This window comes from Hemitrygon akajei, chromosome 8, assembly GCF_048418815.1.
Source record: "Hemitrygon akajei chromosome 8, sHemAka1.3, whole genome shotgun sequence".
Lineage (NCBI taxonomy): Eukaryota > Metazoa > Chordata > Chondrichthyes > Myliobatiformes > Dasyatidae > Hemitrygon > Hemitrygon akajei.
This window is the reverse complement of record NC_133131.1, coordinates 89853146-89871055: the sequence shown is the minus strand read 5'-3', so window position 1 is coordinate 89871055 and position 17910 is coordinate 89853146. Positions and strand designations below refer to the sequence as shown.

Here is a 17910-nt window from a genome sequence, read left to right as displayed (position 1 = left end):
TTGGCGTATTGCCTTTTTTGTTATCTTCTGTTGCTCTTTAAAAGCTTCCCAGTCCTCCGGTTTCCCGCTCATCTTTGCTATGTTATACTTCTCTTTTATTTTTATACTGCCCTTTACCTCCCTCGTCAGCCACAGCTGCCCCTTACTCCCCTTAGGATCTTTCTTCCTCTTTGGAATGAACCGATCCTGCACCTTCTGCATTATTCCCAGAAATACTTGCCATTGTTGTTCCACTGTCTTCCCTGCTAGGGTATTGTTCCATTGAACGTTGGTCAGCTCCTCCCTCATAGCTCCATAGTTCCCTTTGTTCAACTGTAATACTGACACATCGGATTTTCCCTTCTCCTTCTCATATTGTAGGTTGAAACATATCATATTATGGTCACTACCTCCTAATGGTTCCTTTATCTCGAGGTCCCTGAGCAAATCTGGTTCATTGCACAACACTAAATCCAGAATTGCCTTCTCCCTGGTTGGCTCCAGTACAAGCTGTTCTAAGAATCCATCTCGGAGGCACTCCACAAACTCCCTTTCTTGGGGTCCAGTACCATTCTGATTCTCCCAGTCTACCTGCATGTTGAAATCCCCCATGACAACTGTATCATTACCTTTGCGACATGCCAATTTTAACTCTTCATTCAATTTACACCCTACATCCAGACTGCTGTTTGGGGGCCTGTAGATAACTCCCATTAGGGTCTTTCTACCCTTAGAATTTCTCAGTTCTATTAATTCTCAGGTCGTCACGTTTGCTAAAATTTAAAGGATGTATCAAACAGCCAACTCCTAATTTTCTCCAAACTTAAATATGACACAATGGAGGAGAGCCAAAAAAAAAAAACAGTAGGTGGATTGGGATCCTTCCAGAACAATAGAACAGCTCTCCTAGCCAACAAAGTTGAGAAAGCTATTATGCGTTGAGCGGAAGCAGGAACATTTCCTGCTTCCGTTGGAATCATTCCAAAGATTGCCGTAAATTAATTAGGTTGTAGGTCCAAACCTATGACTTTTCATAACGTTCTAAAAACATCTCTCCAAACATTATTCAACCTTATGCAGGACCAAAACATACGAGTTAAGGTAGCCATTTCAGTGTTGCATCTATCACAGGTAGGATTTATATTAGAAAAAATGTGCTAGTTTATCTTTTGACAATAGCACCCTGTGCACTACCTGGAACTGAATCAAGGAGTGACGGGCGCAAACAGATCAGTTGTTAACTAAATGACAAATTTTATTCCATTGATTATCTGAAAGTGATTCTTGAAGTTCCAGTTCCCAAGCACATTTAACCTTATCATTAGACATCATTCGTAAATTCAATGGCTATCAATCCTTATCATATTTGGCAAATGAGCAAATGCGTAATTCGGTAACAAATCATGCAAAGAATTCCTAACTTGTAAATATCTAAACAATCATGCATTAGATAAATCATATTTGTCCACTAGCTCCGAAAAAGACATTAAACAATCCTCTAAAAACAAATCTAGAAAAGTTTTTATTCCCTTAGTTTTCTATGTTTAAAAGGCCTTATCTAAAATTGATGGTATAAAAAATAGTTAAGAAGGATATTACTAGAAAGAACAAAGTTATTTAAATCAAAAAATCTGCGGAACTGAAACCAAATTTTTAATGTATGTCTAACAATGGGACTAAGATCTTGTCTACCAATCCTAGAAAACAAAAAGTCCTTTCCAGTCCTGCAGAAGGGCCTCAGCCTGAAACATCGACTGTTTATTCCCTTCTACAGATGGTGCCTGACTTGCTGAGTTCCTCCAGCATTTTGTCTGCATTGCCCAAGATTTGCAGCATTATTAGAACTTCTTGTGCCAGTCTATAGTTTGTTGTAGGATACAGTCAAGCATAGACATCTCAGTGAGACAGTCTCCATTGAGGACATCTTTGAAGAGTTCTTCCCAGCTGATTGCCTCACTATCCCCAAAGCTTTCCTCCATGCCATTCTTTTTGTTGACATATGTTAGGTACCAATAGTTGAAAAGGAGATCTACTCCTGTCTATAATCTTCATAATGTTAAAATTTCAATCAAATTCCCTTTGGACATTTTCTGTTCTAAAGGAAAAAGCCTTAATATCTCCAATTTGTATATCAAAAGCCCTCATCCCTAAAATCAATTTAATAAATCTCTTATACCCACATGTGTATTTATAAAGTTCAGGAGGCAGAGTGGCAGTAGCGGTTTGCTTTCAAACTACATGCTTATGAACAATGATGTGCTGTAGGGATTAGCGCTGAGTCCGGTTGTCTTCTTTATATAAAGCATCAGTGACTTAATTAGTAAGTTTGCAGATGGCATCATGAAGTGTCCACTGAGTACATGTTCTTGGTCTTCTGCTGATGTAGCCTGTCCACTTCAAGGTTTGACATGTTGTGTGTTCAGAGATGCTCTTGGGCACACCACCTGCTGTAACACATGGTTATTTGAGTTTCTGTTGTCTTCCAGACAGCTTCAGCCAGTCTGGGCATTCTCCTCAGACCTCTATCACTAACAAGGCTCACAGAATTGTCACTCACTGAATGTTTTTCTTCCCTGTTTTTCACACCATTTTCTGCAAACTCTACAGACGGTTGTACATAAAAATCCCTGGAGATCGACAGTTTATGAGATACGTTAGGTACTATCCCAACAGAGACCAACAACCATTCCATGGTCAAAATCACTTAGATCACAATCTTTCCCCCATTCTGTTGTTTGGTCTGAACCATGTCTACATGCTTTTATGTATTGAGTTGCTGCCACATCATTAGATATTTGCATTGCTGAAGAAATGAACCTAATGAAGTTGCTGCTGAGTGTAGATCGAATGGGAAAGTGGTCAAGGGGATGGAAGACGTAGTGCATAAGTATTATATTTACTGTTTTAGATGGAATTTAACTCAAACAAATGTTAAGCGATTCACTTTGGGAAAATTAAACAAGGTCAGGCAAGACAGTGAATGACAGGGTCCTGGTCTGTTTTGTTAAACACTGAGAACTGCAGGTATAAGTATATCGTACTCTGAATGAGTCAACAGACAGACAGGACAGTGAAGTATGCTTATGCTATATTTGCCTACATTGGCCTAGGCACTGAGTACAAGCGTTGGGATACCATACTACATTTGTACAAAGTATATGCTTAGGCTGCACTTGGATTACTGTCTGCAGTTCTGATTGCTGTACTACAGGAAGATGTGATTAAACAACAGGGATGCAGAGAAAAAAATTCATGAGGTTATTGCCTGGCTTGGAGGGCTTATTTTTTAAAATGGTGAGATTGGATAGGCTAGAACTGCTTCCCCAAGAGCAAACAAAGCACAGAAGTGACATAATTAATTATTAGAGGTACAGATTAGAGCAGGTGGTCAGAGTTCATTTCCCATGATAGGCATGGCTAAAACCGAATGGCATAGATTTAAAGTGAGAAGGAGGAGGTTTAAAAGGGATCTGAGGGGTAGTGTTCGTTCATGTGAAGTGGAGTTGGTATCTGGAATGAGCTGTCAGAAATGGTGAACAAGGCAGGCACAAACATTCACCACCTCTGGCAGGCAATAAGAGGCATTTGGACAAGTACATGACTGAGTTTGACATAAAAAGATTTGAAATTAATACAGGCAAGTGGGATTATCATGGATTGGCATGATGGGCTGTATGACCCATTTCCGTGCCATACTTCTTTACGATTTCATGATCATATTATTGTCTGTGAGAGCCTGCTGTCCAGAAATTAGCAGCCACGTGTTCAACATTATAACAGTGACAGTGCTTCAGAAGTATTTATTGACCATTAAAGGGTTAGACATGTATTGAAAAGCACTTAAAAACTGTGCAAAAGCAGATTTTTCCTTTTCATTGCAGGGACATGGGCAATTAAGACATTACCGTGCTAAGCTGTTCCTGATGACTTTTTTAAGTGACTTTTTCCTTGAAATTCCTTAAGATTAAGTAATTCACAGAAAGCAGCCATTTTTTTTGGCAAAATATTCCATTTATTTGCATCCTTCTGCCTTTACTATAGAATGATTTCTAATAGGGGACTCTATTACTTCAATTGGAGTCATCTACACGTACCTCTGACATGGGCTCTGACATACAGCTATCATGAACTGATTAAGAAGGGACAGTTTATCAAAAAATAGCTACGGTATGTTAACAATTCTTTAAAAATAATGTAAGTTTTATCTAAAGGCAGAAGTCACTATGCAAATATGAATTAGCATTCATCTGACAGGCTCATTGTCTAGATACCAACATGAGATTACACTCATTTTGTTGGTATTGAAAGAAGCATTCATCATTAATAAAACAGACTGAAAATGTTTTTATATGCATAATGAAAAGCAGCCACATACATGACAATCAGTATAATGGTACAATTGTGAAGCTGACCTTTCACCCAAATGCAATACAAGTTGTTCTTGTAAACTATAAGCTGCAAATCCGTTGATTCCACATTCATTTCCACACAAAATATTAATTATTTAATCAATGTGGTCTCACTCCTCAGTACTGATAATATAACTTCTTAGCTTTGTCAATGCTTTTCTTTTAACACAAACATATTCCAGCCCAAACTATTCACTTCATGATCTGTGCAGCTTTTGTAATTGTTATCAAAGCCATTATGTAATGATACAATCCAACAAAATGACATCACTGTACTTTATAGTTTGGTATTTTGGAGTAGAAAATTTTCAGTGTGCAAAGAACCTTCATTTTTTTTTGGCATTGCAATTGGTACTGAATAAATTAACCAATTGGGAAGATGGAACAAAGAATCGGACAAAGAAGGCAGTGTCCATCCCTAAAGTTAAAACTCACCAGCGGATGGAAAGGATTAAACAACTGACTGAAGGAAAAGAAATCAACTTTTCAAGCTGTTCAGAGCAGAAAAGTATAAGAACTGCTGGGGCAATGCAATCTATTTACAAAGCGAATGCATAATTTATGACTTTTTTATCATTTATTGCTCTTTCTGGCCTCTTTTATATGGAGTTTCATAGATGCTTTTAGTTTATGTTAAATATATTTCACATTCCATATAGAAACATGACGTATCCATGTTAGGAATGACTTGTTTTGTTTTAAATTTCAATGTAAAAAGTATTTGAGGCTGATTTAAACCATAGGCATATAGCATGTTCCCGGACTCCGTTATTGATAGCATACCTAAATAGGTTGATATAAAAGGGGTTAATTAATTGAAAAATAGCAGCAATCAAGTAAACATCACACAAACTTAATGTTTATCTTTACTGACACAAGTGATCATCTTACTGTAAATTTTATGCTTTGGACGCTTTGGGTGGAATGTTGGAGAAGGAGAAAGATTGGGTTGTGTCTGATTACATTGGAGAAACTCACTGGATGTAGCACATCTCTTGTTGGCTTTTTAGCTCAGATCTCCAAATATTTAATCTAGATTAACACACACAAAATTCTGGAGGAACTCAACAGATCAGGCAGCAAAGAATAAACAGTTGCCATTTCAGTCCAAGACCATCATCAGTCCTGAAGTTCAAATACAGATCTAAACAGGGACAAGTAGGAGGTATTTACATCTGTTTATTTTTGGAGAGAAACATCAAATAAATGCAAGTGTATCCCATATACAAGAACCTTTAACTGTGCAAAAGTGGAGTCAAATTGATATTTAGGGGAGAGATTGAAAATCTGGTTGAATGGTGCCTCAACAACCTCTTAACTCAACCAAAACCAAAGAGCTGATTATCAACTACAGGAAGAAGCCAAAGAATACCAGAAGTTTCTCCAGATATGTAAAGTATAAAAGAGAGGTGAGAGAGGCTATTGAACCCCTGGAAAACAATGCTGAAGAGGTAGTAATGGGGGGACAAGGAAATGGCAGATGAACTGAATGAGTATTTTGTATCAGTCTTCACTGTGGAATACACTAGCAGTATGGTAGAATTTCCATGTGTCAAGGGTCATTAAGTGTGTGAAATAACCATTACTAGAGAGAAGGTTCTTTGGAAATTGAAAGGTCTGAAGGTAGATAAGTCACCTGGACCAGATGCTATGCAACAAGGGTTCAGAAAGAAGTGGCTGAAGAGATTGTGGAGGCATTAATAACGATCTTTCAAGATTCACTAGATTCTGGAATGGTTCCTGAAGACTAGAAAAATGGAGATGTCACTCCACTTTTCAACAAGGGAGAGAGGCAGAAGAAAGGAAACTATAGGCAGTTAGTCTAGCCTCAGTGGTTGTTAAGATGTTAGAGTTGATTTTTAAGGATGAAGTCTCAGCGTACTTGGAGGCTCCTGATAAAAAAAGGCCAAAATCAGCATGATTTCCTCAAAGAAAAAGTCTTGCCTAACAAATCTGTTTGAATCTTTGAAGATAAAACAAGCAGGATAGTCAAAAGAGAATCAGTTGATGCTGTATACTGGATTTTCAGAAAGCCTTTGATTGGTGCCACACACAAGGCTGCTGAAAAAGCTACAAGCCCATGGTATTACAGGAAAGATTCTGCAGTGGCAGTGGCAGTGTCTGATTGGCAAAGAGAGGGAATAAGCGGAGCCTTTTCTGGTTAGCTGCCATTGACTAGTAGTGTTCCACAGTGGTCTGTGTTGAGTTCCAATTCTTTTTACATTATACGTCAGTGATTTGGATGATGGAATTTATGGTTTTGTTGCAAACTTTGCAGACAATATGAAGATAGGTGGAGGGGCTGATAGCTTTGAGGAAGTAGAGAGGCTACAGATCGACTTAAACAGATTAGGAGAATGGGCAAGGAGAGGGCAGATGGAATACAATGTCAGAAAGTGTATGGTCATCCACTTTAATAGAAGAAATGAAATGGTTGACTATTTTCTAAATGGAGAAAAAAAATTAAAAAAACAGAGGTGCAACGGGACTTGGGAGTCCTTGTGTAGTATTCCCTAAGGGTTCATTTTCAGGTTAAATCTGTTGAGAGATAGGCAAATGTGATGTTAGCATTCATTTCAAGAGGACAAGTATATAAAAGCAAGGATGTAATGTTGAGACTTTATAAAGCACTGGTGAGGCCTCGCTTGGAGAATTGGGCAGTTTTGGGCCCCTTAGAAATGATTTGCTGAAACTGGAGAGGGTTCAAAGGAAGTTCACGAAAATTATTCCAGTATTGAATAAATAATTATACGAAGAGTGTTTGATGGCTCTGGACCTATATTCACTAGAATTCAGAAGAATGAGGGGTGACCTCATTAAAACCTATTGAATAATGAAAGGCCTTGATAGTGTGGATGTGGCAGGATGTTTCCTATGGTGGGAGAGCCTATGACCAGAGAACATAGACTCAGAATAGAGGGCCATCCTTTTAGAACAGAGATGAGAAGAATTTGTTTAGCTAGAGAGCAGCGAATCTGCGGAATTCATTACCACAGGCAGCTATGGAGGGCAAGTCTTTTTTTTTAAGATAAAGATTGATAGTTTCTTGATTGGTCATGGCATGAATGGATATGGAGAGAAAGCAGGAGATTAGGGTGAAGAGGAAAATGGATCAGCCATGATGAAATGGTGGAGCAGACTCAATGGGCCAAATGGCCTAATTTTGCTCCTGTATCTTATAGTTTCTTCCTCATTAGGGGATTGCAGTTGGAAAGGGTCAATAGCTTTAAATTCCTCTGTGTCAACATATCAGAACATTTGTCCTGGGATCAGCATATAAATGTCTTCCCAAAGAAGGCACATTAGCACCTCTGCACTCTTAGAAGCTTGCATAGATTCAGCATGTCGCCAGAAACTTCCATAGATGCACAGTGCAGTATCCTAAATAGTTGTATCATGGCCTGATATGGAAACATCAAGGCCCAGGAACACAAAAGGCTACAGAACATAATGGATACAGCTCAGTCCATCATCAAAGAGCCCACCATTCCAGGCCACTTTGATTTTCACTACTACCATCATGTAGAAGGTACATCTCACACCAACAGGTTCAGGAACAGCTATTACCTTACAACAATCAGGCTACTGAACAGGGATGGAAAACTTCATTCACCAGGATTCTAAACTGATTTTATGGCCTGCAGACTCACTTTCAAGGATTCGCCACAACTCATGTTCTCGGTACTACATTTATTTGGGGACAGTTTGTCTTCTTTTGCACATTGGTGTTTGTCAATTTATGTTTGTTGTTTTTCTCTGTAAAATTCTATTATATTTTTTCCTGTAAATGCCTGCAGGAAAACAACTGTCAAGGTGGTGTTTTGTGACATACATGTACGAGGGGTGATTGATAAATTCGTGGCCTAAGGTAGAATGAGTCAATTTTAGAAAACCTAGCACACTTATTTTTCCTACATTTACACACTTAGTCCAGCGGTTGTGGAGCATACGGATCCCTTCTTTGTAGAAGTCGGTGTCTTGGACCTCCCAAAGTGGCCCACAACACGGGGTGATTGATAAGTTCATGGCCTAAGGTAGAAGGAGATGAGTTATTAACTTCAAACTTTCCGCATTGTCACTCAAAGAGTTGACCTGCACGTGCATGTAACGAGAGCTGTATAACTCATCTCCTTCTACCTTAGGCCACGAACTTATCAATCACCCCTGCTGTGGACCACTTCCACAAAGAGGAGATCTATATGCTCCACAACCGCTGGACTAAGTATGTAAATGTAGGAGGGGACTATGTTGAAAAATAAATGTGCTGGGTTTTCTAAAATAAAATCCTTCTACTTAGGCCACAAACTTATAAATCACCCCTCGTACTTTGATGATAAAATTACTTTGAACTTTGGGTTCAATTACCCCATTTTTCAAAAAGCTCACTTATGAATTATAATTTTACATGAAGATGTTTCTGGCAATGAGCCTTGCCTGCTGGAAGTACATTTTAGAAACTCAGGTGTGCCCATTTCCCTCTTCAAACAAAAGCAGAAGGAAACCTTGGCAGCATCAGACCTGTCCCTACTTGTCTCACTAAACTGAAATAAAAACTGAGGTTTGTTTAATTAGGATTAATTCAGCTCTCTGGTGCATGTCTTGGATTTCAAGTTGATATGGTTACTGTACTTCCAGCATAGACTTGATAGGCTAAGTTTTTTCCTTCGGTAATGATTTAATATTTCTAAGTGATGGAGCTTTACTTAAAATGTAATTACAAATTTAATTGAATGAACGCTCACCAAAAACTAATGAACTAAAGCTGCTCAAATTTAAATGTTACATGGAAATCAAAATACATAGAACTTGAAATTCTAATTGGGTGCATTTATAGTAAAATTGAAAAGCCAAATGATAAGTACTCTTATATCTAGGATCTGATTATCTTTACTAATTATAAAGTGACTGCAAATTGAATTATTACCCCTTTATTTTTGGTAATAAGTACAAAGAAATATTGCTGAAAATTTGTGTGTCCCCCCCCCCCCACCTTTTAACCCTACTCTTCATCTTTTTTTTCCCAGTCCTGCTGAAGGGTCTCAGTCTGAAACTATTTTCCATAGATGCTGCCTGGCCTGCTGAGTTCCTCCAGCATTTTGTGTAAGTTTTGTGTGAATATTTGAGCTAATTTTCTAAAAGATATTAGCTTCATCTCTAGCTTCCATATTTAGTTGGGGGGAGATTACTTCTCTGTATTATCCATACAACTTCCATTTGGTAAAATCCTAATATCAGTATTCTTATTCTTGTTTAAAACAGATTCCTCCCAGGCCTTCTCTATTCATATCCCTAACTTAGCTCAACAGTACTCTTGAGATTGTTACTCAATTACAACTGCAGTTTCATATGCATCCCCATTTTTAAATATTCTACCGCTGGAGGGTATTGAACACTAAACTCTGGAATTCCCATCACAAACTTCTTTGTCTTTCTATTCCACTATATTTCTTTAAGATGCTTCTTAACACCCATTTCCTTTGCTACTCAACCTAATATTTTACAGCTTGGTGTAGTACTTTTTTATTTGGAGAAACTCATGCATAGAGCTTTAAGATATTTCACTACATTTACTGTACAGCACATTTATTAATCAAAGTAGATTTATTATCAAAATATGTATACGTCACCATATATTGCCTCAAGATTAATTTTCTTGCAGGCATTCATAATAGAACAAAGAAATACAATGGAATCAATGATAAAATTACACACAAAGACTGTCAAACAACCAATGTGCAAAAGAAGACAAGCTGTGCAAATACAACCTGATGGCTGGAGGGTAAGAACGGTTCCTAGACCTAGTAGTCTGGGATCTAAGCCTCCTGATCCTCCTGCCTGGTGGTGTTAGTGAGAAGAGAGCATGGCCTGGATAATGGGGGTCCTTGATGATGGATGTGGCTTTCTTAGTATAGATCTTTATGCAAAATAATATCACAAAATAATATGTTCATAGATATAATTAACAAAAAAGAGTTAAATAATATAATTACAGAAATAACCAAAACCTTAGAGGTGGTTTCAAGCTTGGTTACATGTGTGAAAAGGAAAGGGATTAGAACAATATTTCCAGTGTATATGGTTTAGACGCTAGAACACATGTAGCCTAAAGTGCTGAGGAGAGTTGAAGACACGTCCAATTAATGTAATCAATGGCATGGTCATGGGGATTGTAATGAGACTCAAAAGAAATGGCTGTTCATTTTGTTTTGCAGTACTGTATTTAATCAGTGGAACGTCAAAACTGGAAGTCAAGCAAGCAACCTGAAAATGGGATGAAAGAAATCATGGAGAACTTCATAGACTGCAATTGCCAGAATGAAATCTAACTCGCTTTTGGAGCCTGAATTTAATCCAGAATCAGAATGAAATCCAGATTTAATCTTTGTGAGATACCATGTAGATAAGAAAAAGCCAAGAATAAAATTAAAAGGCCCCAGTTCAAAATTATCAAAGACAGCCGAATAGATGCAAATACACAACTGATACTCACACTGAACCCTGGCCAATGAAGGAGAACGAATCTTGCAGCCATTCCCTTGACTTACACAGAGGAATTGCCATCTTAGCAAATAAGCCACAAAAGTAATGCCATAAAATTTCAGTTAAAGGTAGTGCGGTGAGAAAGGAAGACTGCAAAAAAAATTCACCGTACGTGGCTAACTAAATAGGTAATGATGTATCAGATTTTTTAAAAAGCATACAATGTTTGGAAGATAGTGTTAGGCCTAGGAATTGGTGTTTTCTGCAACAAACCAGCATGGGATGCCAAAAATTAATAAAGAAGTTAAGATAACATATGAAGTAAACTAATAAATAATATAAAAAGCTTTCATTGTTACCTTCTCAAAAAAGGAATAAGTAATTATTGTTCTTTTGGAAGATAATGATTGGGAATTGATAATTGGAAATAGTGATGTGGCAGAGATTCTAAATGATTATTTTGGGTCAGATTTCATGGATAAAATCACAAAAAAACATATGAATAATAATAGATGATTAAGTCACTAAAGTGAAGGTAGGGGTACTTGAAAAATCCCTATTGCTAGAGAAAAAAAAGACAAGACTAATTACTGAAGCTAAAAACTGGCAATATCCTGGATCAAATCGTCTGCATCTTAGAGTCTTAAAGGAATTGGTTGGAACCCCCACCAAAGTTCCCCAAATTCTGGGAAGGTCCAAGAAGATTAGAATACCACAAATGTAAGTCCACAAAGGAGTGATACAGAAATTATTGGTCAATGGGCCACATTTCTGTCACTGAGAGAATGTTAGGATCAGTTATTGAGGAGGTAATGTTAGTATATTTAGAAAATCAACGCTATCAAGTACAGTCATAGTTTCTTGAAAGTACAATAGTGTTTGACAAACACCATAATTCTGGGGGCATATAACACCTGAGTTAATAAAGGGGAAGCTGTGTATGTAATATATTTGCATTTCCAGAAGGCATTCAATAAAATGTTTCACACAAGGACACTGTACGATACCACATAACAGTGCAGCGAATTGTGAGTAATATAATGCTATGCAGAAGAAACTGGTTAACTAGCAAAAGATGGTGTTAGGATAAATTCATCATTTTCAGGTTATCTCCAATTGGTGTCAGTAGTATCAGTTTAATGGCTTCAAATGCTTCTATCAAGATTAATACTTGGATAGAGAGAATGAGTCAAATCTGCTGAAATTACAAGCTGTATGAAGGACACAAAGCTTATAAAAGACTACAAATAGTTTAAGTAAATGGGCAAGATGATGCAGAATACAAGAAAACAGGAAGTTATCCATTTTGGAAAGAAGAATGAAAAAGAAAGTAAATGTATTATTATTAAAGTATCATCAAAGCATTCACAAGCAGATTCTGTGAATAAGGAAATTTGTATCCACCTAGGACACAGAAATATGTTCAGATTGGGCCTTTTTGGAATTTGTAATTTTTGAATTCATTTTAATCCATGATAAAATACAATGAATTGAGCCTTATAGACCTTAAGGCATAAGAGCAAAATTAGGCCTTTTAGTTCACTGAGTCTGCTCCACCATTCAATCATAGCTGATTTATTATTTCCCTACAAACCTATTCCACTGCCTTCTCTGCATTACTTTTGACACACTAACTAATCAAAAACCTTTCAACCACTGCTTTAAATGTATCAAGTGACTGGACATCATAGCCATCCACAAATTCACCGAACTCTAGCTAAAAAAAAAGTCCTCCTCATCTGTGTTCAAAAGACATGCTCTCTTATTCTAGGGCTTTGCTCTCAAAACAGTACAGAAGAGTAGAGAAGCGATTACGGCACCAGGAACCTGGGTTCAACTGCTGCCGCTGTCTGTAAGGAGTTTGTACATTTTCTCAGTTTTCTCCCGAGCACTGGGTTTCCTCCAGACGCTGCTGTTTCCTTGCACATTCCAAACACCTACGGTTTAATAGATTAATTGGTAACACTGGTGTAATTCGGCAGTCTGGGCACATTGGGCCAGAAGGGCCTGTTACTGTGCTGTATCTCTTAATAAATAATAATAATAATAAAATAACAAAACACTTGAACACCCCCCATAAAATACAGGAGTAGAAATAGGCTCTTTGGTCCATTGAGTCTGTTCCACCAATCCATCATGTTGATTTATGATCCCTCTCACCCCCATTTTCCTGCCTTCCCTTACTAATCAAGAACCTATCAACAACTTCTATGTTAAATATATCCAATGATTTGTCCTCAAAAGTAATATGTTGCAAAGAACTCCACAGATTCACCATCCTATGGCTAAAGAAATTTATCCTCAACTCTGTCCTGAAGGGATATCCTTGTATTCTGAGGCTGTGCCCTCTGATCCCAGACTACCCCACTATAGGAAACATCCTCTCTGTCCAGGCTTTTCAATATTTAGTAAGTTTCAATAAGATCTCCTCTCATTCTTCTATGCTCCAGCAAGTACAGACCCAAAGTTATCTAAAGTTCTCTTTTGTTAACCCTTTCATTCCTGGGATCATTCTCCTAAAGCTCCTCTGGTCCCTCTCCAATGCCAGCAAATCTTTCTTCAGATATGGGGCCCACAACTGCTCATAATACTATAACTATGGTTTGAACAACACCTTATAAAGCCTCAGCATTACATCCTTACTTTAATATTCTAGTCTTCTAGAAATCAATGCCAAAATTGCATTTGCTTTCCTACCAACTCAACCTGCAGGTTAAGGATCCTGCACTAGGACTCCAAAGTCCCTTTGCACCTCCAATTTCTGAATGTTCTCCCCATTTAGACAATTGTTTTTGCATTTGCTTCTACAAAAGTGCTGACCATACAATTTCCCATGTTGAATTCCATCTGTCGCTTTTTTGCCTATTCTCCTAACCCGTCCAAGTTTTCCCTCAGCAGTACTTGCCACTCCACCTATCACAGCTGCAAACTTAGCCACAAAGCCATCAAGTCTGCCATCCAGATAATTTAAATACATTGTGTTAAAAGTAGCTGAGCCTTCACTGGCAGCTGATCAGAAAAGGCCCCCTTTATTCCCACAGTTAACCTTCTGCCAGTCACCAATGCCTGAAATGCTCTGGACTTGCTTAGCAGTCTCATGTGCAGAACTTCAAAGGAGCTCTGAAAATGCAACTATACCATATTCACTTACTCTCCTTTATCAATGCTGTTAGTTCGTCAAAGAACTCGAATATTTGTTAGGCAAGATCTCTCATTTAGTAAGCTATGCTGACTTTGGCCTATTTTATCATGCGTTTCCAAGTACCCTAAAACCTCATCCTTAATAATTGACTCCGACATTTTACCAACCATTGAAGTGAGTCTAACCAACCTATAATTTCTTCTGTTTTGCCTTCCTCACGTTTTATAGAATGGAGTGCCATTTGCAACATTTTTCAATTTTCTGGAACCATCCCAATTCTAATGATTCTTAAAAGATGACTACGGATATCTCCACCATCGCTTCAGCTGCTTCAGAATCCTGGGGTGCAATCCATCCAATCCACGTGGTTTAAACACCTTCAGACTATTCAGCTTCCCAAACATCTCCTCCTTAGTCATAGCAACTACACTCACTTCTTCCCCCACCTCCTGATTTTCTGACCTGACTTCCATGGTGAAGAATGATGTGAAATACTTTTTCATTCATCTCCCATTTATTTCTTCCTCATTACTACTTCTCCAGCCTAACTTTCCAGCAGTCAAATATCAACTCATTGCTTTTTTTTTTGCTTTTTATCTATCTTTTTAAAAATTACAGCATCTTTTTCTATATTATTAGCTAGGTTACCTTTACATTTCATCTTTTCTCCCCTTATTGATTTTATTAGTTGCCGTCTGTTTTTCAAAAGCTTCCTAATCTTCTAACTTGGTGCCCTCTTTTGCTTTTATACCCTCTTTGACTTCTCTTGTCAACTACAGTTGCCTCACGCTCATTTTAGAATACTTCTTTTTGGGAAGAAATTATCTTGCATCATCTAAATTACTCACAGAAACTTCCTCCATTGCTGCTGTATCATCATCCTTACTAGAGGTCCCTTCCAATCAGCTTTGGCCAGCTTATCTTTCATGGCTTTGAAGATATCTTTACTCAATTGTTACACTGATACATCCAATGGTAGCTTCTTCCTATCAAATCACAGGGTGAATTTTGTCATATTCTGATTACTAACCCCTAAGGGTTCCTTTACCTTCAACTCCCTAATCAAATCTGGTTCATGCACACCAAATCCAGAATTGCCTTTTACCTCATGAGCTCAACAAAAAGCTGTTCTTAAAAAAATCTTATATGTATTCTACAGATTCCCTCTCTTGGTATCCACTACCAAACTGATGTTTCCTGGTTTACCTGTATGTTGAAATCCCCCATCATCTCAGTAACATTCTCTTTATTACTTGCCCTTTTTATCACCAAATGTAGTTTGCACCCCACATCCAGTTAGCTATTAGTAGGCCCATACATAACTCCCATCAGAATCTTCTTACCCTTGCTCTTTTTATCTTTAACTATGCCTACGAGGATTCTACATCATCTGACCCTGTGTCACTTTTTGCTAAAGATTTGATTACATTTGTTCACAACAGACCCACCCCACCCCCTTTGCCCACCTGCCTGTCTTTTCAACAGAATGTGCATCTTTGGATATTTAGCTCCCAGCTGGGACCTACTTTCATCCACTTCTCTGTGATGCTCAAAACATCATACCTACAGATTCCTATCTGTATTATAAGCTCATCTACCTTGTTTCATATACATACTTCATGCATTCAAATATATAGCACATTTGTTGACAGTATTCATTCCTGTTTATACTGCAAACTATTCTCCAATGACTTTGAAAGTTATTGCACACTTATATTGTAATGCTGAGACCACCAACCCAGTTGAAACACAATAACTTAGATCAAATGTGAATGATTATGCCATTTTTGAGAAAGTCTTTCTTTAGCACATGCTGTGTGCAATTTTGTTCTAGACTGACGATGGCAGCATATAAAAGATAGAATCAAAATCTAATTGAACTCCTGGCAAGATGCAATCTGTTTGAAAATCCAAGTTATCAGAATAGTTGTAAATTAACTAGTGTGCGCTTGGTGCTAGTTACAGCAGATTTTTGTTGTATCAAATAAGCACGAATTTGCAAAATGGCAAGCAAAGAGCACTTAAGGTTACTAACAAAGCCGAATTTATGGATCTTTCCCTCCTAGTGTAAGGTTATAGAGGGAGCCTGGGTCAGAGGTAATGCTGTAAATAGAAATCAACTTTCAAACTACTCTCCCCACCAACCATCAGTATGGGATTGATAAACTTACCCTTAAGGCGCCAATGGCGAACAAGCACTGGACTAAACTGGTATTTTATGGTGTAAGAGTCATTGGTAAACCCCAGTTAAACTATTAAGTCTGCCTCGGGTATTAGTTATTGAGAATTAAGTCTCGTAGCGTCAAAATATTTTGGATCTGTAAAATCGGGTACCAGTTAGTTCGTGCGAGGTAATATCTCTATGAGAGTTCTCCCGCGATTTACAGCAATTTGCGAGTATTTCTGCCGAACTTTCAGCAGATCAGGAGAATCCCTGTAAATCCCTTTGTCTTCAACCCATCAAGTACAGTATTAGATTGGAAACCGAGTACCTCGCATGTACTAACATCATTGCAGACATACGCAACTTAATGGTAAGGTGAAAGTTGTTTAATGACAATGTGGAATTTAAGTTATTTTAATGCCCCGAATGTAATTAGCTACTATCGTATACTTAACACCTCCAGTTATGCAAATACTGATTTAAACATTTTTCTAAGTATTTGACAATACAAGCACACATGGCATTAGCGGTCAAGTGGGGACTCCCATCACTGACGCCTAGAGAACAAGTCATCATGACTGCTCGGTGCTTGTGTATGCTGGTACTGAGTTAGGCTACGAGGTGGGACGCTCCGTCTCAGCTGTGGAAATAGACTTCCTGCAGGGTAATGACAAAATGGAATTGCTACTTCCCACAGAGAATATCGGTGGTTCCCAAAACATTCCACTCCCCCCCCCACCCGATTGGATTGTCAAGCAAAGCGTTCAATTAGTAGAAAAATGGACCACAAGCAGTCATATGAAATGCAACTCATTTCGTCCCACGATAAAATTCTGAATTACTCCGAGTATTCAAAAGGGAGAACTTTGCTGTAACCCCAGTATTTGAAACCTAGTTGTATTTGTTCTATGCAACGTGCTTAGAAACGAATGAGAACCTTTGTTATGTCTCTCCTACCTGGTTTCCAAACATATACAGACTGAAACTCCTCTTCCGCTGCTGCTGTAACAGTCCAGATCCCAAAGACCAGGGTTAACACCACACCAATACCCCGTGCTGAAGCAGCACAGTTCTTGAGACAGCTGATTGAAGGGCTGCTTTTCTTTCTCGGTCCCATAGCTCCAGGATCACCAGCCTGCTTCAGTGTGACTCCAGTTCGAGAGACAAAGGATACTGTAACCCTTGCCCCGTTATTGATGTCTCTCTTTTCCCCTCTTATCTTAATTCTCTTGCTGCGCGTTCACCAGGAGCTGTTGATAAAGAAAGTCTTTCTCCAGAACGCTCGCTTCCCGAATATGGAAAACAAAAAGGTGCTTTCGGCTGAAAACAATAACAACCTGAGCTGCCACCGTCTCCTTTCCTTCCAAGTCAGTGACTAACGGCAGGTTTCAATCAGCTAAGGGAAGCAGCTGTCCATGAGGGGCTCCGGCTGATACAGCGGGTCACTCGGGTCTTGTACACGGCTGCAAGTCATTCACACCAGCTGCACGGGAAGAAAGAAACAAACGCAGTAATGTCACTGCCTAGCTTTGCTGCAGAATACTGCTGTCTACACTCAATATATAACCATGTGCAAAGGCACACGAGCATATGCGTGTCTGCACCTGCATCTCACAGCAACAAGAAAGTCAAAGCAGTGAGATGTACGGAGGTGGATAGTTGAGCGCTTGTGAGAGGGAGGGGGTGGGGAAAATTTCTGAGCCCTCCCCTGGGAGGCCTGTCAGTTTGTCTCTTTC

At 38.5% G+C, this 17910-nt stretch overlaps 1 protein-coding gene across 1 annotated transcript in view; it reads right to left on the bottom strand.

The window, feature by feature from the left end:
• The window catches only part of LOC140732044 (thrombospondin type-1 domain-containing protein 7A-like), a 547816-nt gene that overhangs the window by 389087 nt on the left and 140819 nt on the right, over window positions 1-17910 (bottom strand). The window contains exon 5 of the mRNA XM_073054149.1: window positions 17132-17657. Coding sequence (XP_072910250.1) covers window positions 17132-17291 — 160 coding nt within the window. The 5' untranslated portion in view covers window positions 17292-17657. The remainder of the gene's footprint in view (window positions 1-17131; window positions 17658-17910) is intronic.